The sequence below is a fragment of the Anolis sagrei genome, chromosome 4 (genome assembly GCF_037176765.1).
Source record: "Anolis sagrei isolate rAnoSag1 chromosome 4, rAnoSag1.mat, whole genome shotgun sequence".
NCBI classification, from domain to species: Eukaryota; Metazoa; Chordata; class Lepidosauria; order Squamata; family Dactyloidae; genus Anolis; species Anolis sagrei.
The window spans coordinates 130484514-130512245 of NC_090024.1; the positions used below are offsets into that span (position 1 = coordinate 130484514).

The window sequence follows — 27732 nt, forward strand, 5'->3', positions numbered from 1 at the left end:
GGCTGAGAGCAGGGCCTCTCCAGATCTTAAATTCCTAGGTGGAACATAGAAGGAGATACGTTCGGACAGGTACGCTGGGCTGGACCCGTATAGGGTTTTATAGGGCAAGACCAGCACTTTGAATTGTTCTCGGAACTGGATCAACAGCCAATGGAGCTGACATAGCAGAGGAGTAGTATGCTCCCTGTATGACGCTCCCGTGAGTAGCCATGGATTGAAGTTCCAGGTTTTAGCCTGCCACTTTTGGACTCTTGCTTGTTGAGGTGTTCCTGTGAGTGTCTCTGTAGATCTTAGGAAGCTGTTTCTAGATTTAAGTCATTGGCATCCTGGCTGATATCCAAACAGAGGATGGGCCGGAGATATCAATGCCTTGGTCCTTTCATTACAGGCTGCTACTTCCCGACGGATGTCAGGTGGTGCAACACTGACTAAACAGTATAATTTCTCTACTGGTGTGGGGCGTAGACATCCTGTGATAATATGGCATGTCTCATTAAGAGCCACATCCACTGTTTTAACATGGTGAAATGTTTTCCACGTTGGGCATGTGTATTCAGCAGCAGAGTACCAAAGCACAAGGGCAGATGTCTTCACTGTATCTAGTTGCGATCCCTAGGTTGTGCCAGTCAGCTTTCATATATTATTTCTAGCACCCACTTTTTGTTTGATATTCAAGCAGTGCTTCTTGTAAGTCAGAGCGCAGTCCAGAGTAACTCCCAGGTATTTAGGTGTGTTGCAATGCTCCAGTGGGATTTCTTCCCTGGTAATTCTGAGAGTTTGACATGCTTGTCTCTTCTTAAGGTGAAAAGCCCACATCTACGTTTTAGATGGATTAGGAATCAGCTGGTTTACCCTGTAATAGGCAGTAAGAGCACCTAAAATTTCAGAGAAATTCTGTTCAACCATTTTAAAGCTCCCTGCTTGAGTGGTGATGGCACGATCATCGGCATAGATGAAATTCTCTGTCTCTTCTGGTGATGTAACCTCTACAGCTCTTAATAGTTTGCAGTAATTAAAATATTTATATGAGTAACAAAACTTTTTTAAAAGCCCTACCAAGGAATATTTCAGAAGAATTAGAATTTCAGATCAGACTCTCATAAGATAGGCAGCCCCCGGTGGCGCAGTGGGTTAAACCCCTGTGCCAGCAGGACTGAAGACCGACAGGTTGCAGGTTCGAATCCGGGAAGAGGCGGATGAGCTCCCTCTATCAGCTGCAGCTCTCCATGCGGGGACATGAGAGAAGCCTCCCACAAGGATGATAAAAACATCAAATCATCCGGGTGTCCCCTGGGCAACATCCTTGCAGACGGCCAATTCTCTCACACCAGAAGCGACTTGCAGTTTCTCAAGTCGCTTCTGATACGACAAAAAATAAAAATACATAAGATGATAATATGATCATATTATGCATTACAATTTTTAAAACAAAATGACTGTGTGTTCAAGCATTGCAGCAAGAAAGACAACATATTTGTAGTTTAATATGTTTAATGTGTGACCTCTGTAAAAAATAAAAATAGATAAATAGATAACTCCCAAGATGCAGAGAGGAAAAAGTACCGCATCCCTTCAAAGTGCAGTCAGATTCTGGATTTTGAGAAAACATCATTTGATTGAAAATCTAAAGAGTGTTGTTGAAATGTTTGTTTCCATTTTCAGTCTGGACCAAAACAATGAGGCTTCGTGGAGAACTCAGACCCCATTCTTCACCCATTCATGAACCCCACTTCTATCAATAATCAGGGGGGCATGAAATTCTTTGTCCTTCACAAACTCCTCCAGGCCCTGAAAAAGAAGCAAATGTAGTAATATTAAAAGTTAAATTAAAAAAACAAGTAAAATTAAAGCACAGACCTAGACTTTATTTGTTACATGTATATCTCAGCTTTCCCCCAAACTGTATATTGTATATGGCCCCTTCTCCAGTTTCTGGCAACAATTCTGCAAAAGGTAGATTAAATGAAGAGGAAGGGACTGGCTCAGTCACTTTCACGGCCAGGTATGAATTTAATTTAATTCCTGGAAGTTTTGGAAATTGTCTGGAAGACAAGTGAGGAATTTCTTGATTCTGATATTCTTCCCAGAGTGTGTCTTCCAATAAATCAAAGGATAGCTGAAATCTCTCACCATTATGATACCCCTCCTTTCTGAACGTGAGATTATCTGGTTTCAAGAAGGCATCACCCAAGTCCCCAGTCTGGCTTGGAGGTCTGTAGTAGACTCCTACGTGACATCCCTGTTGTTTCATCAGACAGTCCTTCTTAATGTTTAGCTAGGATCTCTTTGCTTGTACTTTGAATCCATTGGTCTGCATCCTATTCTCTAGAGAGGCATTAATTCCATCCCTCCAATTATTTAAAGACGGTGATCATATCACATCTGAGTTTACTATTCTTCACATTAGACATATCCAGCGCACTTAACCGTTACTTACAGGGACTAGGTGTTCAGACCTTTTACTATCTTGTATGCCAGAGTTTTCAAATCTCTGATCTTCCAGGAATGTTGGACTTCAGCTCCATTAATCCCAGATCATTGGCCAGATCAACCGAGGAGTCAGTTAGGAATCACTAATGTAGGCCTGTTCAGTTAGTTTGCCTCTCAGTTACATCAAATAGAGTGGAAATTCAGCATCTAATTTTCACAGAGCTTATGCTCAGGATATTCCAATATAGGATTTCATCCTATATTAAGATTAAGTACAGAATAATAATAATAATAATAATAATAATAATAATAATAATAATAAGCTGCTGCAAGAAGATTGCGCAGACAGACTACAAGCAGAGGCATAACACCGTGGGTCAGATGATTCATTGGAACTTGTGCCACAAATGCCATCTGCCTGCAACAACTAACTGGTGGGATCACAAGCTGGAAAAAGTTACAGAGAATGAACACGCCAAACTCCTCGGGGACTTCCGGATTCAGACAGACAGAGTTTTGGAGCATAATACTCCTGACCTGCTATTGCTTTTAAATGTCCCAATGATTTTGTAATGTTTGTATTGAAACCGTTGTTGTTAACCGCTTTGAGTCACCTAAGGGCTGAGAAAAGCGGTATATAAATGAAGTAAATAATAAATAAATAAATAAATAAACCTCACAATCGTGTTAAAAACAAACTATGGATCACCGATGTCACAATCCCAGGTGACAGCAGGATTGCAGAGAAACAACTGGAAAAGCTGGCACGATAGGAGGATTTAAAAATCGAACTGCAAAGACTCTGGCACAAACCAGAAAAGGTGGTCCCAGTGGTGATCGGCACACTGGGTGCAGTGCCTAAAGACCTTGGCCTGCACTTAAATACAACTGGCACTGACAAAATTACCATCTGCCAGCTACAGAAGGCCACCTTACTGGGATCTGCACACATTATTCACCGATACATCACAAAGTCCTAGACACTTGGGAAGTATCCAACGTGTGATCCAATACAACAGCCAGCAGAGGGTCTGCTGTGGACTCATCTTGTTGTGTTTCTAATAATAATAATAATAATAATAATAATAATAATAATAATAATGTTGACTGTATCTAGGAAAGGTGATGCTAGAAATCTCTTTCAGTTCTTCTCCAAGGTGGTACTTAAAGATAATAATAATAATAATAATAATAATAATAATAATAATAATAACCTTTATTTAGACCCCACCTCCATCTCCCCAAGGGGACTCAGGGCAGCTAACATGAGGCCAAGCCCAACAGTTACAGTAAAGCAAAAGAATACAAAATAAAATCATAATGAATACAACAAATATAATACAATAAAATAAAAAATAATATAAAATAAATGCAAGGTAAAATGTAAATAACAAAACAATAACCAAGTGGGCAGGGCCAAATACAATGAACAGGATTTTTAAAACCCTGGGTGAGATGGATGAGTAAGGTGATATATCTGGTGGGAGGTTCGGATGGGACAAACAATAGGATTTAGTTCACTGAAGGGTGAGATAAAGTGCATCAAAAGACATTATGTGTAAATGTAAACAAGAGAAGACTTACTTCACCCCCATAGGACACAAGAGGAGAAATCTCACACTGAATAGGGACGTCACTGGCATCTTTCAAACTAAAGAAGAAAAAAGCACAAGTTAGGTAGGAGAGAGAGTTCATTGGTTTTGAATTTTCAAGGCCTTTGCTATGAGATTAGCATTTTGCTCTGCTCCTGCCAAGAGAAAAAGTTCAGCAGCAGACGTGGAAGCCAAAATGATGTCCAGGCAGAAGGCGCATCACCTGTATCCCCAGATATTAGTCAAGCGTGCAACATGAATATATTAAATGCATATCAAGACAGGTGCAATAGCTGCAACAAAGAAAAGGAAGTAAAGATTTAACCCTCCAGCTTCCCATAAATACCCCTTTAAAATCATTTTCCAGTCTTGAGAAAATAGGTTGGAATATGCAGAACATTTCTAAATGGCATAAAAACATTTCATCCATAATGTTTCTCTTGCTACAAAAATGAAGTGAGAGATTGAGATCTAGAGATTGATTCCCCACAGGGAATTGTAGTTTAAAGTGAGATACTCAATCACGGCAAAGATCCTGTATGGGAAAGCAGCACAAATCTTGTGTTACTGCACCTTCAAACTTCAGGAAAATAGGCTGAGTTAAATACAGGATCCAAACCAGAGTTACACAAAAACTAAACAAATATAGCGCAGCCCTAAATTGCACAAAAATTACTGTATATACTCGAGTATAAGCCGACCCGAATATAAGCCGAGGCACCTAATATTACCACAAAAAACTGGGAAAACGTATTGACTCGAGAATAAGCCGAGGGTGGGAAATGCAGGCGCTATGGGTAAAGTTCAAAATAAAAATAGATAACCAATAAAATTACATTAACTGAAGAGGTGAAATATTTTTGAATATTTACATAAGACTGTAATGTAAGATAAGACTGCCCAACTCTGATTAAATCATTATTCTAACCTTCTTTAATGTAAACATACTTACATATCCTTCCAACAATAAAGAGAGTAAAAAAATAAATATAATAATAATAATAGAGTAAAATAATGGAGATGCAATTATAACAGTAATAGAGTGAATTAATAAATGCAATAATAATAAAGTAAATTAATAAATGTAATTTTTTTTGTCGTGTCAGGAGCGACTTGAGAAACTGCAAGTCGCTTCTGGTGTGAGAGAATTGGCCGTCTGCAAGGACATTGCCCAGGGGACGCCTGGATGATTTGATTTTTTTTTTATCATCCTTGTGGGAGGCTTCTCTCATGTCCCCGCATGAGGAGCTGGAACTGATAGAGGGAGCTCATCCACCTCTCCCTGGATTTGAACCTGCGACCTGTCGATCTTCAGTCCTGCCGGCACACGGGTTTAACCCACTGCGCCACCGGGGGCTCCGGTTAACATAATGTAATGATAATAATGTAATGATAATAATAATGATAATAAATGTAATGATAATAATAAATAGAGTAAAATAATAAATGTAATAATAATAGGGTAAAACACTGTAAATGTAATAATAATAATAAATAGTGTAAAATAAATGTAATAAAAATAATGCTAATAACAAGAGAAAAATAATAAATAACCTTGACTCCAGTATAAGCCGAAGGGAGCTTTTTCAGCCTAAAAAAGGGGCTGAAAAACTAGGCTTATACTCGAGTATATACAATAATTCTTATTTAAGCCCTGAAGATACTTCACAGATTTCCCAGAGGAATGTTGCTCACTTACCGGTATATTTAATTTTAACCATGGCAAGAAGCTACAGAATTTACTAGTCAGACATGCAGTGCCTTCCTAGTGTAAGCCTTGTTTAGTATTAGATCAAAGAGTTCTTGCAAAGTAAGTACATCATAGCAACAATGCTTTTCCCTGAAAAAGCAGGTTAAGCACTAAGATCCTGCATGCTGCAGAAAGATCTCCCACTCAGTACCCAAGCACAGACCCATCACCATGCATCCCCAACAACCCAGTATATTTACTTGTGATTGACATCATCTTGATTCACATCTGAACTTCCATTAGTGCAGCTGTCAGGTGGGGAAAAAGGGATTATTGAGAAGGGAAATTAAGTTATGAGATATCCCAAATCAAATCATCAGATTTACCTGACAGTACTATATGATGTCTGCTACGGTATGTCTGTTTAGTCAATAATTCCATCCAAGAGATAAGCTTGAGTTATCACAATGCCAAGCAAAATGGTAATGACCTGCTACTCATCCTTCTACTTCTAAGCTTAAGATCATCCAGGGAGGTCCTGCTCTCGCTCCCACCAGCGTCACAAATACGTCTGGTAGGGATGAGAGACAGGGCCTTCTCGACTGTGGCCCCCTACTTGTGGAACTTCATCCCACTGAGGTAAGATCGGCTCTATCCCTCCTGTCATTTGGAAAGAAATTAAAGTTGTGGTTCTGGGACCAGGCTTTTGGACAACAGGCATAGATAGCACTTTGGACATGGAATTGGATATGGAATTGACTGGAATGATGTTACGGCTATTAATACTTTTTTTTTTACTGTTTTAATGAATGTTTTACTTATTGTTTTAACTGTTATTATATTGCTGTGTTATATGTAGTGGCATCGAATTGCTGCCAAATGTAAGCTGTCCTGAGTCCCCCTTCGGGGGTTGAGAAGGAACGGGATAGAAATACCAGAAATAATAAATAAATAAATAAATAAATAAATAAATAGACCCTTTCACACATATCATGAATTGATTTGAACTTTCTTCTCAATTCTAGTTCTGAATTGAAGAAGCTTCTTGGCCAATTTTCAGAAACACAGATTCTTACCCAAGCGAAACGGTTTTAGACAACCTTTTTATTACGGGGATGCAGGACTGAGAGATCTGAATGATGGTCAGATAAACTTCACAACACCTTCCCCACCAAATAACTTAATATCACACCAAATATCTTAATATCGTGTTAAGATTGATGGATGACAATCTGGAGAAGACCCGCGGGAGAAAATGGGAACTTGACATCAGCATCCTTCTCCTGCTGGTGTCACCTCCTCTTCTTACATGAGCCCAAAGAAATCTGCACCAACAGGACTACATCCACAGTATGATTATCTTACATTTGCAAACGCTGCTATTATGTACGAGGGTTGAATGAAAAGTAATGCCTCCACCTTCGTAACTACTCAACAGATGGCAGTACTGGTAAGTGGCAGGTACTGGCTTGTTCAGTAGACTCTCCTCTACAGTTCCATTTTGGCAGGAAGCCTTAGCATTGAACGGTTGTGTTGTTAAAGTGCAAAGTATGGAACCCTGCACAGACGGACGGTCAATGCGACTTAAGCAACGTGCAGTCATTTAATTCTTGACAGCAGAAGGTGTCACCTCAAAAGAGATTCATCAGAGAATGCAAGCTGTTTATGATGATTGTGCTGATGTGAGTACTGTGCGTCGTTGGGCCAGTAAGTTTAAAGATGTTGAGGTGGGAACATCTGAGTTGCGTGGCAAACAAAGAGTTGGATGTCAGCAACCAATGAGTTTCACAAGTAAAATTTGACAGATTGATTCAGGACGATTGTCGTATCACTCAGAGAGAAATTTCAAGCATAATTAGCATTTCACAAGAATGTGTGGGTCACATTATTGCTTTGCTTGGCTATCGGAAGATATGTGCATGATGGGTACCCAGGATGCTGATGCTGGAAATGAAAGCACACAGACTTGAAACTTCAGACACTGGATCTCACCACCGTACGACATCCTCCATACAGTCCAGATTTAGCACTGTCTGACTTCCATCTTTTCCCGATAATGAAAGAAGTTCTGCAGGGACATCATTATGCTTCTAATTAAGACGTTGAATGAACTATGAGATGCTGGTTGCGGAAACAGAGTGTTGACTTCTTCTATGATGGCTTCAGAAAACTTGTTCATCGTTGGCAGAAATGTATCCAATTGTCTGGTTATTATGTGGAAAAGTGAATCATGGTAGTTGAAGAGCAATTCTAAGGATTATTTCTGTGTTTGATTTATTAAAATATTCCCATCCAAATCCAAGCAACGAAGGTGCAGGCATTACTTTTCATTCAACCCTCATAGTTAAGAAGACTCCTGCATCAGATAGGGTGAAAATCCTATCCAGTGGAGCATCCGGCATCTCTGAATACTGACTTTGGTTGTAAATCGACAGCAATGATATTCAGACTTATAGAGCTTACGCTTACTACACATTAAAGACGGAAGGTAAAAGACAGAGAAAGGCCAAATTAATTTTACCAGGGAATAGCAGGAAGGCGTGTCTTATTCTCATCCACGAAATGACCACCAGAATTGAGAACCCAGCGGTGATGCAGTGACATCAGAGAGTGCCGTGCCGTGGTTGGGTTGTCCTTGCCGTTGTGGCTATCTGCGTTCTTTAAAGGAGAGAACTCGTCTTCTCGCAGCACTTCATAAACCACAAAATTTCTGGTGACAGGATAAAGGCGAAAGGTTAAGCCAACATGCTAGAAGAATCTAAAGCTTCTAGATTATACTGTGAAAATCAAGCCATTTAATTATACAATCCTATAAATAGATATCAGACATCAACTTAAGTACCAAACAGAATGAAAGGGGACTTTCAGCAAGCCAAGATTCATTCAGAAGAAGCAATAGGATATGAAATATGGGCTTCTCTGGGCTAGAGTGAAGAGAGAAGGGGGCAGAAGACAGTTCCATGTTGTGTCTTCTCCTTTACTAATAATATAATATAATATAATATATTGTATATACATATAATATTTATAATATTATAATGTAATACAGTATAATTCTAATAATAATAATGCAATATTATAATTGTATATTTCATATTACATGTAATATTACTAATAATATTACAATATAATGGTATAGTGAAATATAGCAATATATAGTACTGATATTGTACTATGCTAATAACATAATATATTGTATGTATATCTATATCTATATATATCTTGTAAACCGGTCTAAGTCCCCTTCGGGGTGAGAAGGGTGGCATATAAATGTGTAAAAAAATAAAAAAATATATTATGACAAACAGAATTACTTTTGAAACAAATGGAAGGCAAAGATGACATATCAAATGAAGATCGCAGCAGAATGAGGGCATCTAGGAAAGCCAGGAGGCCCTGGTTAAACCCATGTGCCAGCAGAACTGCTGAAGACAGGTCAGCAGTTTGAATCTGGGGAGAGTGGGTTGAGCTCCCACTGTCAGCTCCAGCTTCCCATGTGGGGACATGAGAGAAGCCTCCCACAGGATGGTAAAAACATCAAATATCCAGACATCCCATGGGCAACGTCTTCACACATGGCCAATTCTTTCACACCAGAAGCGACCTGCAGGGACCTGCAGTTTCTCAAGTCGCTCCAACACAAATAAATAAACAAATAAATAAATAAATCTGGGAAAACCCAATGACCTACTTGGCAAACTGGAAGATATCAAAAACAAACTTCTCCATCTTAATTCCATTTGGTTTGTCTGGTTTCAGAAGTTTCCCCGTGGCCACATCAATGTATGGGATTTTCTTCTGAGCTATGTGGTGTTGCAGCTGCGGTTCGTGAATGCTAAAATATTAATACAAGAATACACACAAGTTTGAAATGCATTAGAATTTACTGGGGAAGACCATCACCTTTTTGAGGTATCTGGCTGGTTGGAACGCATACAGGCAGTCCCCAAGTTACGAGCAAGAAAGGTTCTGCAGGTTTGTTTTACATAAGTTGGAACAGGTACATTTTTAAGTGCTATATATAGAGAGAGAGAGAGGGAGGGAGAGAGAGAGAGAGAGAGCGCGCGCTTTGGATAGCATAGGGAAGTTTTACTGTCTGTGCCCCTGTTCAGAAGATTTTACTACATTTTCTGTCCTTGTGATAACTGGATTTTGAAAAATTTAGCTTGTGAAACAAGGATTGGCGAGAAAACTTCAGTGGAAACATCTTTTCCCCATGATAACTCTTTCGGGAGTGAATTTACCCTCCGAGGGGAAATCAATCGACCTAGAAAAATATCATATTCTATAACAGAATTTATCCCTTAACATGTTATTTTTCTACTTGAAATTTGACTTTTTTCATCACAACTCAGCCCAAGAAAGCATTCAACTATACTTCTCCACTCCTTCCTCCAGACTGAAGTGATATAGTCCAGGAAAAATATTACAGTAACTGAAAATGCTAGGCATCAGATTACTATTGTAACTACAAAGAAGGAAAGAATGTCAGAAAAACTTACTTTCTTAGCATGTTAAATTTTATTTTGAAGCTTGAAAGTGTGGTTACTTTGTTATGTTGTATTGTATTCTCACTGTTTTAGGTAAGGTAAAGGTAGTCCCCTGACATTAAGTCCAGTCATGTCTGACTCTGGGGTGTGTTGCTCATCTCCATTTCTAAGCCGAAGAGCCAGCGTTGTCCGTAGACACCTCCAAGGTCATGTGGCCGGCATGACTGCATGGAGCGCCGTTACCTTCCCGCCGGAGTGGTACCTATTGATCTACTCACATTTGCATGTTTTCGAACTGCTAGGTTGGCAGAAGCTAGGGCTGACAGTGGAAGCTCACGTCGCTCTCCGGAATCGAACCTGCGACCTTTCGATCAACAAGCTCAGCAGCTCAGTGCTTTAACCCACTGTGCCACCGGGGACTCCTCACTGTTTTAATCTGAACTTAATTTCTAATAGGGCTTTTTGTGAGTCATCACAACAACCTTTCTGTAAGTATTGATAGCATATGAAGAGTGATAAGTATTGATAGCATATGAAGAGTGATTTTGGTGTTTGTGACGAATTCCCTTCCAGTCTGGCCCTACAGTTCCAATGTTTGTGTTCCTGTTACTCACCCCACTTTTTATCCCCACTTAATCCCTTCCTGGATTCGATCCTTGGGCTTCTGAGTTCCCCCTACGTATATCTGAAGATGTGTTGCTTCACAGTCTCATTGTGGCAAGGATGGCCCAACTTGTTTTCTCCTGCTCTGGAGACTAAGGCCCCTTCAACACAGCTGAATAAAATCCAATGTTATCCGCTTTGAGCCCCTTCTGAGCTCCCTCACAGACACATACTTCTCCATTTACTTATCTAACTCAAGGCTTTATCAACCTTATTCTGTGCATTTGGCCTGCCCACCATGCTTTTGTTTTATTTCTTCATCATGTTATTTTGCATCTGTTTATATCATTTTCTGTTATTATATGTATTTTATTTTGATGTTATTATTTGCTGTTTGTATTGTATTCTTGGCCTCATGTTAGCCGGCCCGAGTTCCCTTTGGGGAGATAGTGGTGGGGTATAAATAAAGATGATGATGATGATGATTATTATTATTATTTTACTGAAACAAAAACACAGAATGTCTTGTTTTTCTGTCCAGATCATCCAGCTCTACTTGTGTCCAGTTCACAATCCCAGCAGTGTATCTAATGATGGGGATGGCCCAAGTGTTGAGAGCCTTGATCGTATTTCTGCCATTTAATTTGCTCTTCAAAACCTTTCTGACTCTTTGGATATATTCTTTGCTGTCCACTTTTTTCACTTGCCCATGCTTGATATTGTAGTATGCCCAGATATTTATATGCTTCAGGCTGATTGCACTTTATGGTTTGTCCGTTTGGCATCTCTATGCCCTCACTGTGTGTAATTTTCCCTTTCTTTACTGCCACTGTGGCACATTTGTCTAGGCCAAACTCCATACTGATGTCAGTGCTGAAGATTCTGACTGTGTTGGTCAGTGACACAATTTCAGTTTCTGATTTTCCGTAAAGCTTTAGATAATCCATGTACAGTAAGTGGGATTTTTTTGGTGAATTTCTTGCTGTTTGGTAGCCTAGGTTTGTTTTCTGTAGAATTACTGACAGTGGGATAATTGCAATGATGAACAGCAGTGGTGGCAATGAGTCACCTTGGAAAATTCCTCTCTTGATTTTAACAGTTTCATATCTTTCTTTGCCCACGAACAACTCAGTTTTCCATTGTTTAATTGCATTTTCAATGAACTTTCTAATATTTTCACATACCCCAATGACATCTAGACATTATTATTATTATTATTATTATTATTATTATTATTATTATTATTATTATTATTATGTGGCAGTGTGGACTCAGATAACCCATATTGTGGGATTTTCTGCCTTGATATTCTGGGTTATATGGCTGTGTGGAAGGATCCTATGATACAGAGCAATGGATTCAAAATGTAGGGGAAAGATTCCATCTACACATTAATGGAATATCTTCGTGACATTTTGGGCTGTTCAGCAGTGGAATATGCCGCTCAGAGTATGGTGGACTCTCCTTCTCTGAAGGTTTTTAAAGCAGAGGCTGGATGGTCATCTGTCAGGAGTGCTTTGATTGTGTATTCCTTCATGACAGGGGGTTGGACTGGATGGCCCTGTGCAACTCTTTGAATTTTGTGATTCTGTGATTCTATGATAGAGGCAGTCAGAGACAATTTTAAAGCAAGCAAACAAGTGGAATTTTACTAAGACACAACTCAATAATAGATTAACCCTTGAACTACTCAAGCTCACCCATCTAAAATCATAGTCAATCTTTTCCTGTCTCTATATAATTTATTCCGTATTCTTATGTCAGTTTTTTCCTATTTTACTGAAATCTAAACACTATCTAAACACTTTCACAGAGACAAAACTGCATTTTTTTAAATATATATATCTCTTCCCTACAGGCCTCCCTTCAGAACATTCCCAAATTTGTAAGTGGCTGCTTTCAGATAGTATCCTTCTTTACAGCATCCTATAGAGCAGGCATGGGCAAACGTTGTCCCTCTAGGTGTTTTGGACTTCCACAATTCCTAAAAGCCTACTGGCTGTTAGCGATTGTGGGAGTTGAAGGCCAAAACACCTGGAGGGCTGAAGTTTGCCCATGCCTGATATAGAGTGATCAGAAGTGTCCTTAGGACTACATTTTATAAAACATCCACAATTAAAGAATGCTCATACCTGACAATGTTCTTCAGAAAGTCCATCGTGAAGTAGTGGTTGGCAATGTTCCCAGCATTAAAAAGCAGCCGGCCATCATGACTCCTTTTCTGTGCTGTGGCCAAAGAAATCTCACTGTACTCCACCACTTTGTAAAGCCCCCCAACTTGGCATACCACACCAACTGGCTCCGTGGGATTTGTCTTTTCAACTACCTAAGAGGATAACAACAAACAGTTTTGAAGCATTTTCAAAATCAACCAATTTGTTGTCTATAGCAGGTCTGCACAACTTGGAGGAGCCTGAAGGCAGACCCCAGCCTTTTCCTCAGTCTCGTACTGTTCCATAAGAGTGGCATGAAGCTGGGGAGGCACCTCAGCTTCTCCCTCGGAGTTTGGTAGGTATGCAAAAGGCTGGATGTTGAGGGGACGTCCCGCCGAATTGAGCGAGATTGGGGAGAAATATGACTTTGCCCGTGGACTACATCAGGGGCCCTCAAACTAAGGCCCGGGGGCTGGATGCAGCCCTCCAAGATCATTTACCTGGCCCTCGCTCAGGGTCAACCCAAGTCTGAAACAACTTGAAAGCACACAACAACAATCCTATCTCATCAGCCAAAAGCAGGCCCATACTTCCCATTGAAATACTAATGATATTTGTTAAAATTGTTCTTCATTTTAATTATTGTATTGGTTTTAAGTGGTTTTTGCACTACAAATAAGATATGTGCAGTGTGCATAGGAATTCATTCATGTTTTTTTCCAATTATAATCTGGTCCTCCAACAGTTTGAGGGACTGTGGCCTGGCCCTCTGTTTAAAAAGTTTGTGGACCCCTGGTTTAAAGAACGGCATTTATCTGAATAGACAACAGTTAAAGAACTCTTTTAGTCCAGTTTCCCAGCTGTAAATGTTAACCCGTTGCACCACCAGTTGAGAATTCCTAGATATTTTTCAAAGCAGAAACATACTTATAGCACTTCTTAGTTTTCCAGATGTTTCACATATATTATCACAATATATGGGAAGAGGAGTATTATCACTACTATCTATTCACTACAGGAATATGTCTCCTGCATTTGCCATCCGTTGGGGATCCCTCCCCCCGGCGCCGGCTGCCGCTCTGGGCCGGAGTGGGGGGGGGGAGGCCGGGGGACGGCACTATCTTGTCTCCTGCACTTGCCGTCCGTTGGGGACCCCTCCCCCCGGCACCTACTGCCGCTCTGGGCCGGAGCGGGGAGGCCGGGGGACCGCGCCGTCTTGTCTCCTGCATTTGCCATCTGTTGGGGACCCCTCACCCCAGCGCCAGCTGCCGCTCTGGGCCGGGGAGGGGGGAGGGGAGGGCAGGGGACGGCGCCATCTTGTCTCCTGCATTTGCCATCCGTTGGGGACCCCTCCCCCCAGCGCCAGCTGCCGCTCTGGGCCGGAGTGAGGAGAGGGGAGGCCAGGGGACGGTGCCATCTTGTCTCCTGCATTTGCCATCCGTTGGGGATCCCTCCCCCAGGCACCAGCTGCCGCTCTGGGCCTGAGCGGGGAGAGAGGAGGCTGGGGGACAACGCCATCTTGTCTCCTGCATTTGCCATCCATTGGGGATCCCTCCCCCCAGCACCGGCTGCCGCTCTGGGCCAGAGCGAGGAGAGGGGGGCCAGGGGACAGTTCCACCTTGTCTCCTGGGCTATTCTAATAATATGTTATAATATAATATATAATGTATTGTATATACATATAATATTTATAATATTGTAATGTAATGCAATATAATACTACTAATAATAATATATTACAATTATATATTTATATTACATGTAATATTACTAATAATATTACAGTATAATTGATATAGTGCAATATAGCTATATTTAAAACTGATATTGTACTATGTTAATAATATATTGTATGTATATATACCTTGTAAGCCGCTCTGAGTCCCCTTCGGGGTGAGAAGGGCGGCATATAAATGTCGCAAATAAATAAATAAATAAATAGAGCCATAGAGAAAATGTGCCTAAGGTTTCCTAGCAAGTTTGTGACTGGAATGAAATCTGAAGTATGGACTTCACAGCTCACTATTGAGTTTCTGTATACATTCACTGTTTATTTAATATTTCCTGCACTCTGGGGCACTCCCATTTTTATATAGCTAACCTCCAAGGTCACACAGTTGACCAAACATAATGTCTACAAGAGATGAGAAAACAACTTATTCTCTGCAGTCTGTACAAAGATGAATTACCTTTGCTCCACAATCTGCTCCTTTCTGTATGCAGAATCCAATAAACGAAGGATCAGCCACTTTCACCAAAATATTGTCTACACAGTATACATGAATGCTGCCAATGCCTCGCTGTTCCATGTCCTCCACAATATGATGAGCTCCCAAGGCTCGATATAGCCCACCATTGCCATCTTTAAGAAGGGTTGAGAAGAGGAAATATTTCAATGTATACCTGATTGAAAAATACCTGATTTTTTTATTTAGTTACATCTATTTCTGCCTAACATTTTTTGGAACTAGGTCTAATTGTCTGAAATTACAGAAAAGTACATTCTAAATGAAAAACTGAAGGAACATCTAGACAGTAAAATCAGTTTGGCAATGAAATCAATTGCTAAGTTGTCTTTTCCAGAGTATTATTTCCTATTCAATGCACCAAGTTTTTTTTAAAAAAGAAGGAAATTAAGCCTAACTTGCATTTTGCCCTGTATCTTTTTGCAATCACTATTTACTCCAAAGGTCCATTATCCTCAGTTCAATTCACTCTGAATGACTTGGGCTGGATTGACACTAACCATATAATCCAGGGTCTGATCCCAGATTATCTGCTTTGAACTGGATTATATGAGTCTAGACAGATAAAAAAGAGGCTCAGGTGGCCATCTTAACCCAACTGCAAAATCGGTCTCAGCTATAAACCTGAAGAAAGTTCAGGACAAAATGTCCTTCCACTGATATTATAAATTTACTTAATGTACCAAACATACCAAGTTTGTATGAAAATGTGACTCTATTTCCTATGCTGGTCAATGACCGAAATAAATGATTTGATTTGATATAAATTAACTTAAAAATGAGTTAAAATTAATAATAATAATAATAATAATAATAATAATAATAATAAAATAAAAAACTTAAATAATTAGTGAACATTGGGAACCCCATTAATTAAAGGCAAGATTTTTTTATGTCACACTTGTTTCTGTTTAAATTCAACTACAAGATTTAAAAGCAAGCTTGATAGCTGGCTAAGAAAGAGAAAGTTGCTGAAGTAGAGAAGGGACAATTGCCATGATGTCTTTGAAAATGACTATTATAGACTGTAGTACCTGGTGCCATTGAAACTTTGCCTTTTTCCTCCAAAAGAATTTTCCCATCGAAATCCATAGCAGGAAGCATTCCCTGCTGGAAAAATACTACATTCTCCTTCTTTAAACCAAAATATTTGTGCTTCTGGAAGAACTCCTTGGTCAGTTCCATGGTTCTGCCACTTGTCATGATGTACCTGTTCAGCATGAGAGCAAGACAGTTCACAGCATGCAACATGTTATAGGACATGTTACCCTTCCCAACAACTAGATGTCTAAAAGAGCCTGTCCTGAAAGAGACATACAACTATTAATACATGCTTTACTTCAGTTTTATGGACTCTGAAAAAGTAGATGCCCAAGAACTTCATAGGACTTGACATCCAAGATGTCAAGGCAAGTCAAATTCACACATTAATGCAAGAAATAAAGCCTTTGGGAAATTGAAAACCTCATAACCTGGTTTGGCAATGCATCCCTCACTCACAACTATGGGTGCAATTGGTGCACAAGTTCTGAATAAGCAAAATACTTATTTAATTATTTATTTATTTCCTATATTTATACCCCATCCTTCTCCCTCCAAAGGGGGACTCAGGGCAGCCAAACAAAAGCATCATGCGATGCTAGCATCATAAAAAACGACAGTACAATCAAAATATTAAAAATTAAAACAACAATTAAAACAATTAATTAAGACACATCCTTTAAATTCGAAATCCAAAAACCAGTTTGGGTCAATTCATTCCTATAAGTTGTGTGATCTTCTTCCACTTGCTGCTCACTGATCAAACGCTTGGTCCCATAACCAGGTCTTGATTTTCCTTCTAAAAGACAAGACAGAGGTGGCCAATCTGATACCTCTAGGGAGGGCCTTCCATAGTGGGGGGGGGGGGGCACTGCTGAGAAGGCCCTGTCTCTCGTCCCCATCAACTGTGTTTGCGATAGTGGTGGGATCAAGAGCAGGGCCTCTCCTGAAGATCTTAAACTTTGTGATGGTTCGTGGCAGGAGATACGTTCGGACAGGTAGTCGGGGCCAGAACCGTTTAGGGCTTTAAAGGTTAAAATCAGCACTTTGAATTGTGCTCAGAAGCTGATCGGTAGCCAGTGGAGTTGCTGTAACAAAGGAGTTGTATGTTCCCTGTACGTCGCTCCAGTAAGCACCCTGGCTGCTGACCGTTCAACTAGTTGAAGCTTCCGGGCAGTCTTCAAAGGCAGCCCCACCATTGCACAAATGTGAGCTTCCAGATTTAAAGCTGAGCTCCACCAAACTCCAAGCCTTCATCTCCTGATCTGCCTTTTGGCTGACTAGGAGCCATTCTGTCTAATCGGGAGTAAGTTTTGATTGTTTAACCCTGCCAGTCCGCTTAAGGAGGCAATAAGAAAGAAAAGACCACTAAAAGACATTTGCTTCATCAAGCTTCATCACGGTTAATGCATGTCCACACAAATGTCATTTTTTCATAACCGTGGTGACTGCAAAAATGGGCTGGTCAGTAGTGCCTCACCCACCCTACAGCCCTGATGTGACCCCTTCTGACTTTTACCTGTTTGGACCTCTGAAAGACAACCTAGGTGGTTTCACATTCAATGACATGAATGACATTAAAACAGTTTTAAAATCATTGATCATGAAGCAAAACTCTGAATTTTTCCAAAATGGTTTTGATGTCTGGGTTAAAAGATAGCGCAATTGTGTAGAAATTGATGGTGACTATGTTAAACGGTAGTTTTGTGTAGAGGATAGTTCAGCCTATGATCTCTAGCAACGTCTGCTGTTATATGTTCATTCATAACATTTTTATGACACAGGAGGCAAAACATTTTGACCCACCTTTGTATATGTGTATGTGTGTATGCATATACACACACACACACACACACACACATATACACACACATATATACACACACCTGTACAAGACAGATATTATTTCTTCCATATTATTTTATTATCTTGCATGGTTTCCTTGGGATGTCATCTTGGGTGTTATCTATACACACACACATCTGTATACTTTTAAGCATATGTGTACAAATATGACTTTTTCTTTTTAATGTTTCTGAACAACAAAAGGAAAACACAGATGGTTAAATGGCTGAATTCTGCACCAATTTCATTTTCTGATTTCCTGTGAATCTCCGCAGTTAAATTCCGAACTATAAAGGCTAGTGAAACTCTGAACCAACAAAGACAAAACTGTGATCAGATATTCTTATATACACACTAATAAATGGCACTGATTAAAAGCATATCCAAGATTCTTACCATGGAATGACACATTTGAGACCATGCCGCTTTTCAGCCAACTGTTGTAGTTTTAAAATCCGCTCTGCTTGAATCTGAAAGAGGGTTTTATGTGACGGCAGGCCTACATCATACATTCCTTTGGGATATGAAACACCTAGCCTTGTGCCTTGTCCGCCAGCTAAGAGAAGAACAGCAACTTTGCTCTGAGAAATCTGCCGGAGACCTAAACCAAATGAAAAAGGTGAAAGTGAATTCTGACAGTGACTCCAAAAATAGTTTGAATGAACCCAGTCATTAAAGTGGCAAACTATTGAGTTACACACAATTGTTTTTCAAGTGCCTGAGAAAATACTAAAAATAACCTCTGCTTTTGAAATATGAAATTATATCTTTATCCTTATTAAATTCCCTTTTTAGCTCACTCCCTCATGATTGTTTTCATTTCCACATTAACAATGCTTTACATAAATGGAATTATACATCTAAAGTCTAGTTGGATTTCTGAGAAAGCTTATTAATTACCATGAATTGGCAGACTACCATATCCTTACCAACCAATATGGAAATTCATATTACCAAACTGTATCTATGTCTTAATTTATGCTGCAGTATGTCTGTTTAACAGTCATAGATAAAGTGGTACTGAATTACAGACGGATGCCAAATCTGCCTGTTATTTGTAGCAAAATTGTTCCTGGGTTATAAATAATTGGTTCTGTCATTTAAAAATGGAAAAACGTTGTTAAACTCAACAAAAACTTTGTTCTTGCAGCTCATTTTACTATAGTTTTTCAATGAATATCTCACTGTTGTTGTTGTTCATTTGTTCAGTCGTTTCGGACTGAACAAATGGACCAGCCTACGCCAGAGCTCCCTGTCGGCCGTCACCACCCCCAGCTCCTTCAAGGTCAATCCAGTCACTTCAAGGATCCCATCCATCCATCTTGCCCTTGGTCGGCCCCTCTTCCTTTTTCCTTCCATTTTCCTCAGTCTTCTCCAAACTTTCCTGTTTTCTCATTATGTGGCCAAAGTACTTCATCTTGGCCTCTAATATCCTTCCCTCCAATGAGCAGTTGGGTTTTATTTCCTGAAGTATGGACTGGTTGGATCTTCTTGCAGTCCAAGGCACTCTCAGAACTTTCCTCCAGCACCACAATTCAAAAGCATCTATCTTCCTTTGCTCAGTCTTCCCTCTGGTCCAGCTCTCACATCCGTAGGTTACTACAGGGAATACCATGGCTTTGACTAGGCGGATCTTCATTGCCAGTGAGATGCCTCTACTCTTCACTATTTTATCGAGATTGGACATTGCTCTCCTCCCAAGAAGTAAACGTCTACTGATTTCCTGGCGTCTGCGTCTTTGCACCTAGAAATACAGTCTGTCACTGTCTCCACGTTTTCTCCCTCTATTTCCCAGTTGTCAATCATTCTTGTTGCCATAATCTTGGTTTTTTTATGTTTAGCTGCAACCCAGCTTTTGTGCTTTCTTCTTTCATCTTGATTAGAAGGCTCCTCAGCTCCTCCTCGCTTTCAGCCATCAAAGTGGTGTCATCTGCATATCTAAGGTTGTTAATGTTTCTTCCAGCAATGTTCACCCCAACCTTGCATTCCTCAAGCCCCGCACATTGCATGATGTGTTCTGCATACAAGTTGAATAGGTTGGGTGAGAGTATACAACCCTGCCGTACGCCTCTCCCAATCTTGAACCAGTCTATTGTTCCATGGTCAGTTCTTACTGTTGCTACTTGGTCCTTATACAGATTCCTCAGGAGAGAGAAAAGGTGATTTGGCATGCCCATCCCACTAAGAATTTGCCACAATTTATTATGATCCACACAGTCAAAGGCTTTAGAATAGTCAATAAAACAGAAATAGATGCTTTTCTGAAACTCCATTATCCAGCGAATATTGGCAATTTGGTCTCTTGCCTTTTCTAAACCCAGCTTGTACATCTGGCAACTTTCGCTCCATGTATTGCTGGAGTCTTCCTTGCAGGATTGAGCATTACCTTACTGGTATGTGAAATAAGGGCCACTATACGAACGTTTGAGCAGTCTTTAGCATTTCCCTTTTTTGTTATGGGGATATAAGTTGATTTTTTCCAGTCTGATGGCCATTCTTGTGTTTTCTATATGATTCTGCATAGTTTGTGGCAACCACAAAAATGAAGTTTCTGGAGTAGAACAACTACTTTCAAAGTAAGTACCACACAATTAAACCGGAATAACATTTTCAAACCAGGAACAGATTTTTTTTCAAATGTTGTTACATAGTGCAATTGTTGATAGCATTGTCTATGGGCTATTATGGGAGTTGCTTGTCTGTGGTGGCTGGTATTGAGGAATAAGCCATTTTTCTAAGGTTTAACTTTATCTTTTTATGCCGTGTAAATTGTTCTTCTGCCTATTGACCTATAAGTAAATATGTAACCTAATAGTTAAATAGTTTCAGGCATGTTTCCAAGGAGGAAGTAATCCAGGAAACAGTTCGTCCCTAGAGTCTACAGAACATTCCATTTCGTGAACATAAAATACTATCTGAGAAAACATCTTGAAAGTCTTACAGTAAGACAAGAGATTTTGTTCTAAATCCTATATAACTTACATTATCTATATGTTTAGATTTCTTAGGTAATTAGACAACAAAGAGTAAAGGCTGACTACGCAGTGCTTGCTTGGAGCCTTTTTTCAACTTTTATCCATTGTATAATTATGGATCTTGTTTCCAAAAGCAACTAAATCCATCTGAACAAATCTTACAGAATTAAAAAAAAGTTGCTAGGAATATGTGTAGCTTGCTGTTGACCTTTGTAGCATGAAAGACAGTTGCATCATCAAGTTGGAAATTTAGGTACCGCTTACGCAGGGAGGCTAATTTAACTAATTTATGAGGCCATAAAAATCTCCAGCAAGCATGCAAAGAATGAGGAAGTACTTCATCAGTGTCACAAATAGTCGGTGAAGGGACAGCTCCCCGATGGCCAGAATACCCTCAAGAAAAGCTGGAATGTTAAATTGCCTCTGTGTCTCTCTATATATGTTGTGTGTCTATGGCATTGAATGTTTGCCATGTATATGTACATTGTAATCCACCCTGAGTCCCCTGTGGGCTGAGAAGAGTGGTATAGAAATACCGTAAATAAATAAATAATGTATCATTTTGCTATAAAATGCAATTTTCCAAGCCCTATAGTGATTTGAAACACTGTGATAGTATTTTTCCCATTTTTTATACATTGTTTATTTTACAGCAGATACATATTATTCAATACATCCTACCATACTTTAACTGTTGGCATCTACTGTTATTTTTCTGCTTATACATATTATCGATCTCTCACCACTGTGCTCCCCTCCCCCCTCCCAAGCCACAGCTTTTACATATCATCTGTCCAAAATTTCAATTCTTCTTGTGGAGGTAACTTTCCTGCTTTTTTAAAAATCCTTTTCCAATAAATTTTCTCCATACATGATCAAAATCACTTTGTTTCCACACGTCAGCTTATCATTGATTGCCAATTTCCATGCTTCCTTATCCCACACCTCAATTTGTATATTTATTTCTCTTTTCCAATGCCTTGCTATAAGCAGTCTTTCTATTGTTAATAAGTTTGTTATCGCATCTTTATTCTCTTTTTTCAATTGTTTATTATTACATAATGATAATAAAGGTATACTAGCACTCCTTTCTATTTTAATGTTCATTATAACACTGTGATAGTATTGATCTATACATAACATCGTACTTCTAGTCAACAATGTGCTGCCACCTATAACCCATTTCTCAATATATTTTTTATTTTTCATTATAAATGGCCGTTCCTAATAGGTTCTGTCATAAAAATCACCAATAATGAAATAATAATGAAATTTTGAAAGTTTTGTTAGAATTCTGAAATTTTCACCATCAGAACTTTAGCAACACTGTAGAAGCAAAGAACCAGCGCCCCCTAGTTTCCACAACCAGAACTTTAGTTTTGAAAATACTTTAGAACCATTTAGAACCATGGATTGCACATGCCTAGTTTCAATATATAGCACGATAGGACTGCATATTCTGTCTAATTTGGGGGGCTATGTTTGCCTAATGTAACTTTCTGATTCTTGAGCTTGTATGTTAGGTAGGCATATATTAGATAGAGATAATTTTAAAAATATAAGACAAGTAAATGCCTGACTTTTAACAAATTTTACAATATAGGGTTACTGGCTGATGCAATCAGGCTGGAAGGCAGCTAAATACTTCAATCGTATTTGAACTGATATCTTATTTAAAATTTTTGTTTTGATTGAATGAGCTAAATGGGCTAGCACTGAGAACTTTTAGTTGGTTGGCTAAACCAAGGCTTGTGATAGTATAAAACAGAAGCCTTTTGAGCAACAATGCATCCAATCTTTTTCTCGGCAAAGCTGATCCACTTCTAGCCTGCTGCTGTACAAAGCAGTAGCTTTTTGTTGTTGTTGTTGTTGTTGTTGTTGTTGTTGTTGTTGTTGTGTCAGGAGTGAGAGAATTGGCCATCTGCAAGGACGTTTCCCAGGGGATGCCCGGATGATTTGATGTTTTTATCATCCTTGTGGGAGGCTTCTCTCGTGTCCCCGCTTGGGGAGCTGGAGCTGACAGAGGGAGCTCATCCGCCTCTCCCCAGATTCGAACCTGCAACCTGTCGGTCTTCAGTCCTGCTGGCACAGGGGTTTAACCTACTGCGCCACCGGGGGCTCCAGCAGTGGCTGATAACCTGAACTTCTTTGAGTGGTAAAATGCATTCTTTCCTTAATTATATTTATTTATTTCATATCAAAAGCATTGCATAAATCAGTATAAAACTGATACAAATAGAAGGAGGACAAGCAGCTAAATATCTTTTGACCTTTCCTTGATGAAGCTAGTTATGTAATACCAAATAATAATAATAATAATAATAATAATAATTCCCATATAGAAACCGTTGTAAACAGACACACTAGGAAAAGAACTGTAATGTTTTGCCATATAATTCTAAAAGAATTATAAGAATGCCTAGACCAATGCAAGGCTTGTGTAAGCTGCGCTGCTGAAGACAATGGGTTTATCTATGCTATCAGTAAAGAATAAATATTACTGGTGTTATAAAGCTATAACTTGTTATTTAATTTCCGGATAGATCAAAGATTGAAAATACCAAAGGGGAATACTAATGGTGACTATTACATAGAACTGAGTTTTAGAACTTTGGGAGTCTAGGTCATCAATAAGACAAATCCCCCAAAATGTGTTCAGATTTTTGAGTTTGGCTGGTCCTCAGTTTGCATGTTATCCAAGCTGACAAAAGAGCCATGCATGAGTTTGTGATGTATGCCCAGGCTGTGACATATAACATCAACTGTGGCCCTAGAATCAGAAAAATAAATAATGTAGAATATGTTTTTAATATGCTTATTTACATGTTTTAATTTGTGGTATATAGAAAAGTGGTCAAAATGAAAGGGCCCACAAGTGCTATGCTTTCTTCAGTAATGGAAAAAATAGTTTTTAAAACATGCCTATATATCTGCACGGCAGTTAAATTTCTCCATGCCTGAATGAAACACTTGATTAGTCATAAACTATTTTTGGTACAATACATGCAAAAAGTAGATTAGAAAAGTGGCCATGAAGAAGTGGGCTTGAAGTAATCGTGGATAAGTTTCCTAATGCATCAGCCTATACCTCCCAAATCAGATTTTTTCATTCTTCAGAGTCTATGAAGCCAATATAAATAAAGAAGTAAGCCAATTACTGGGTTCTCTGTATTGTCGAATGCTTTCATGGCTGGAATCACTGGGTTGTTGTAGGTTTTTCGGGCTATATGGCCATGTTCTAGAACTGAGAACTGGGTTCTCTGTTTGTAGAAATTATATTACTTTGGGGATCAGGACTGTTTCCATAAAAGTATCCTATGAGTCAAGTATAGTCATATTGAGTACCTTCCTCTTCCCATGCTGGCAGATGAACTTGGTCTCGAGTTGTGCTTCCTAGCACCTCCTGAGGCACAGGTTCCATCTTGTCGTCCATGTTCTCCTCCTTTGGTAAATGGCTGCCGCCCATCATGGCCTTTTGGAAAGCGTGGCCCAGCTCCTCAAAGTCCATAGCATTCAGCTCCACATATAGGTCTTGCTGTTCTGCTGCACTCAGCTCATCCCAAAACTGAAGTAAGTGGCTTTGCCCTGCTGCAGCCAGCCGGTGCTGGAGCACTTGTATGCTGTTGTCTCCATTCATTTCTGTAGAAATTAAAAGAATTATGATTTATAAGATTCACAGAGAGAAACTTTGCCTAGGCTTATAAGGCATTTCCGCCAATACTGACCCTGACCACTCACTAACATGTACATACATGTTTATTTTGTATAAGGTAAAACTGATGTAAAGCACACATACATTTAAGGCAAGTTGCCATGCATTCCCACTTTTTTATTTTATTTTATTGTCTGATTTGACTGAATATACTTCTGCTCTTAAAACAAGAGTAGTAACATATGGCCATCCAGATGTTGCTGAACTAAAGCTTCATACAGTCAATGGAGTTCTTGCGGGCCTTAAACTGAGGTCCCTTCCACACAGCTGTATAAAATCCACATTGAACTGAATTATATGGCAGTGTGGACTGGTTAGATCAAAGCTAATATTGTGGATTATCTGCCTTGATATTCTGGGTTATATGGCTGTGTGGAAGGACCCTGGGAGGTACAGTGTTGCACGACTGAAATATTTGATATGTAAACCAGCAAAAAGGCACTCACATTTCCAATGGAAAACACATAATAACGGAGCGGAATGGGGCTTTAACATTGTTTCTGACTATGGACTCTTCCACACAGCCATATAATCCAGAATATCAAGGCAGATAATCCACAATATCAGCTTTGAACTGAGCTATCTGACATATAATCCAGTTCAATGTGGATTTTATATAGCTGTGTGGAAAACGCCTATGTTAAACAATGAAAATATTGTTTATGTATTCTAAGCTGACACTGAAAAACAGACTTACTTGCAAGACCCGTAGACAAACACTGGAAAGCACCTGAGATCTTGTGAGACAGGTCATCCTATTTATGTTGATTCTGTAATAATTCCTAGAGCTATTCATTCACAGGGTATACAGAGCCGCAGTTTAGTCAACTACCCATACTACATTTCTATAAACATCTGCTCAATCTGAGCACCAAAGTAATAACTAACATAAGCATTGCTTAAAGGAGTGGTTTTTAATCTTTGCTTTATCAGGAACCCCCTTTCAATGCAAGAGTGCAACTTTAGCTCATCAAGGTTTTGCAGATTTAGAAAGAAGGGAGACATGGACACACTTCTGTTCTATTATAACATTTTTATGGGAGTTACTCCATACAAATCTAAAATAACATTAACATCAACAGGGAAGACTGTGAAAGGAGTCAAGGCAAAGGTAGGCTAGGTCAGCACATAAGCAGTTTAAAAAATCTATGCTTTATGTCTTTAATTGTTGCTCCGTTGGTAAATCACCCAACACCAATCCTCTTTACATAAGAGTCAGTGGTGTAACTAGGGTTGGTGCTACATCCCATGCAGTAACTCATTGTGTCACACACACACATAATACACACCCTACAGCAATGGTTCTCAACCTCTGGGTCATCAGATGTTTTGGCCTACAACTCTGGTTTCATCCCGTATAGACTACTGCTATGCGCTCTACGTGGGGTTGCCTTTGAAGACTGCCCGGAAGCTTTAAATGGTCCAGCTAACAGGAGTGGCGCTCAGGGAGCGTACAACTCCTCTGTTGCGCCAGCTCCATTGGCTGCCAATTTACTACCGGGCCCAATTCAAAGTGCTGGCTTTAGCCTATAAAGCCCTAAACGGTTCTGGCCCAACTTACATGTCCGAACACATCTTCCCTTCTGAACCACCTAGGACCTTAACATCATCTGGTGAGGCCCTGTTCTCGTTACCGCCTTCCTCACAAGTATGTTTGGTGAAGACGAGAGACAGAGCCTTTTCGGCAGTGGCCCCTCAGCTGTGGAATGCTCTCCCTATAGATACTAGATTGGCCACCTCCCTTATAACATTCCAGAAAAAAGTCAAGACGTGGCTTTTTGAACAAGCATTTCCAAATGCAGAGTAACTAACATAGGAAAACGGAACGGCGACAATGAGACCGGATAGAGCATGATAGAATTGAACCAAACGGGGCACACAGGACTCCCATGACCAACAAAAAACACCAGAAGGGTTTGGTGAGCATTGACCTTGAGTTTGGGACTTGCAGTTCACCTATATCCAGAGAGCACAATGGACTCAAACAATGATGGATCTGGACCAAACTTGGCACGAATATTCCATGTGCCCAAATATGAACACAGATGGAGTTTGGGGGGAGTAGACCTTGACATTTGGGAGTTGTAGTTGCTGGGATTTATAGTTCATCTACAATCAAAGAGCATTCTGAACCCCACCAATGACAGAATTGGGGCAAACTTCCCACACAGAACCCCCATGACCAACAGAAAATACTCAAAGCCATGCAGTCCAACTCCCTTCATCAGGGCAAAAAAACGTAATCAAAGCCCTCCCAACAAAGAGCCATCTAGCCATAAATATAGATATATATGATTCACACACAGAGAAATATAGTATCATAGATTTGAACGGGACCCCTAAAGAAGGACAATGATATGTTGTATTTTCCAGAGTAGGCAATCAGACACTCTCCACATCAACACTGACAAAGAAACAAGAAATACTTTTTACACACAAGCATAAAAAATTACATATATTAGAAACCAACGCTTTCTTGTTACTTTATTTTCCAGATCACCAGACTGGGCCACAGCAACGCGTGGCAGGGGACAGCTAGTAAATAAATAAATAATAAATAAACTCCCAGAAATCCCAGTCAGTTTATCAGCTGCTAGGATTTTTGGGAGTTGAAGGCCAAAACATCTGGGGACTCACAGGTTGAGAACAACTACCCTACAGAGTGGGAGCTACCTGAGGATGGAGGGACCTAGTCTTGGTTGCCTCTCCCCAGGCCCAAAGCAAAGGCAAGAATGGAAGGGAAGAATAACACCAATATTACCGAGGATTACAGCCCTGGAAAAGTGAAAAGGAAAAAATGAGAGGTGATTGGGTTTCTTGTTAACAGTTTCCTAGCTTACCCTGTATGGTAGACCACTCCCTGCCCCATTTCTCATCTATTGTGAGTATTACCTTGGATGCTGCTGGAAGACACTGCTAGGATAGGGATGGGCTGATGGAATGAAAAGAATCCCA

The 27732-nt window shown here is 39.7% G+C and overlaps 1 protein-coding gene across 2 annotated transcripts in view; it reads right to left on the bottom strand.

Moving 5' to 3' along the window:
- Positions 1-1473: 1473 nt before the first annotated feature.
- Positions 1474-27732, bottom strand: part of UAP1 (UDP-N-acetylglucosamine pyrophosphorylase 1) — a 30210-nt gene continuing 3951 nt past the window's right edge. Inside the window, exons 2-11 of one of the 2 annotated variants that reach the window (XM_060774370.2) lie at positions 24411-24704; positions 18487-18691; positions 16239-16414; positions 15148-15320; positions 12938-13131; positions 9404-9547; positions 8234-8422; positions 5973-6020; positions 4015-4081; positions 1474-1788 (exon numbers count right to left, since the gene is read on the bottom strand). In XM_060774370.2, the coding sequence (XP_060630353.2) occupies positions 1696-1788; positions 4015-4081; positions 5973-6020; positions 8234-8422; positions 9404-9547; positions 12938-13131; positions 15148-15320; positions 16239-16414; positions 18487-18691; positions 24411-24702 (1581 nt within the window). In that variant the 5' untranslated portion in view covers positions 24703-24704 and the 3' untranslated portion in view covers positions 1474-1695. The remainder of the gene's footprint in view (positions 1789-4014; positions 4082-5972; positions 6021-8233; positions 8423-9403; positions 9548-12937; positions 13132-15147; positions 15321-16238; positions 16415-18486; positions 18692-24410; positions 24705-27732) is intronic. The other variant, XM_060774371.2, reaches the window with a different exon arrangement.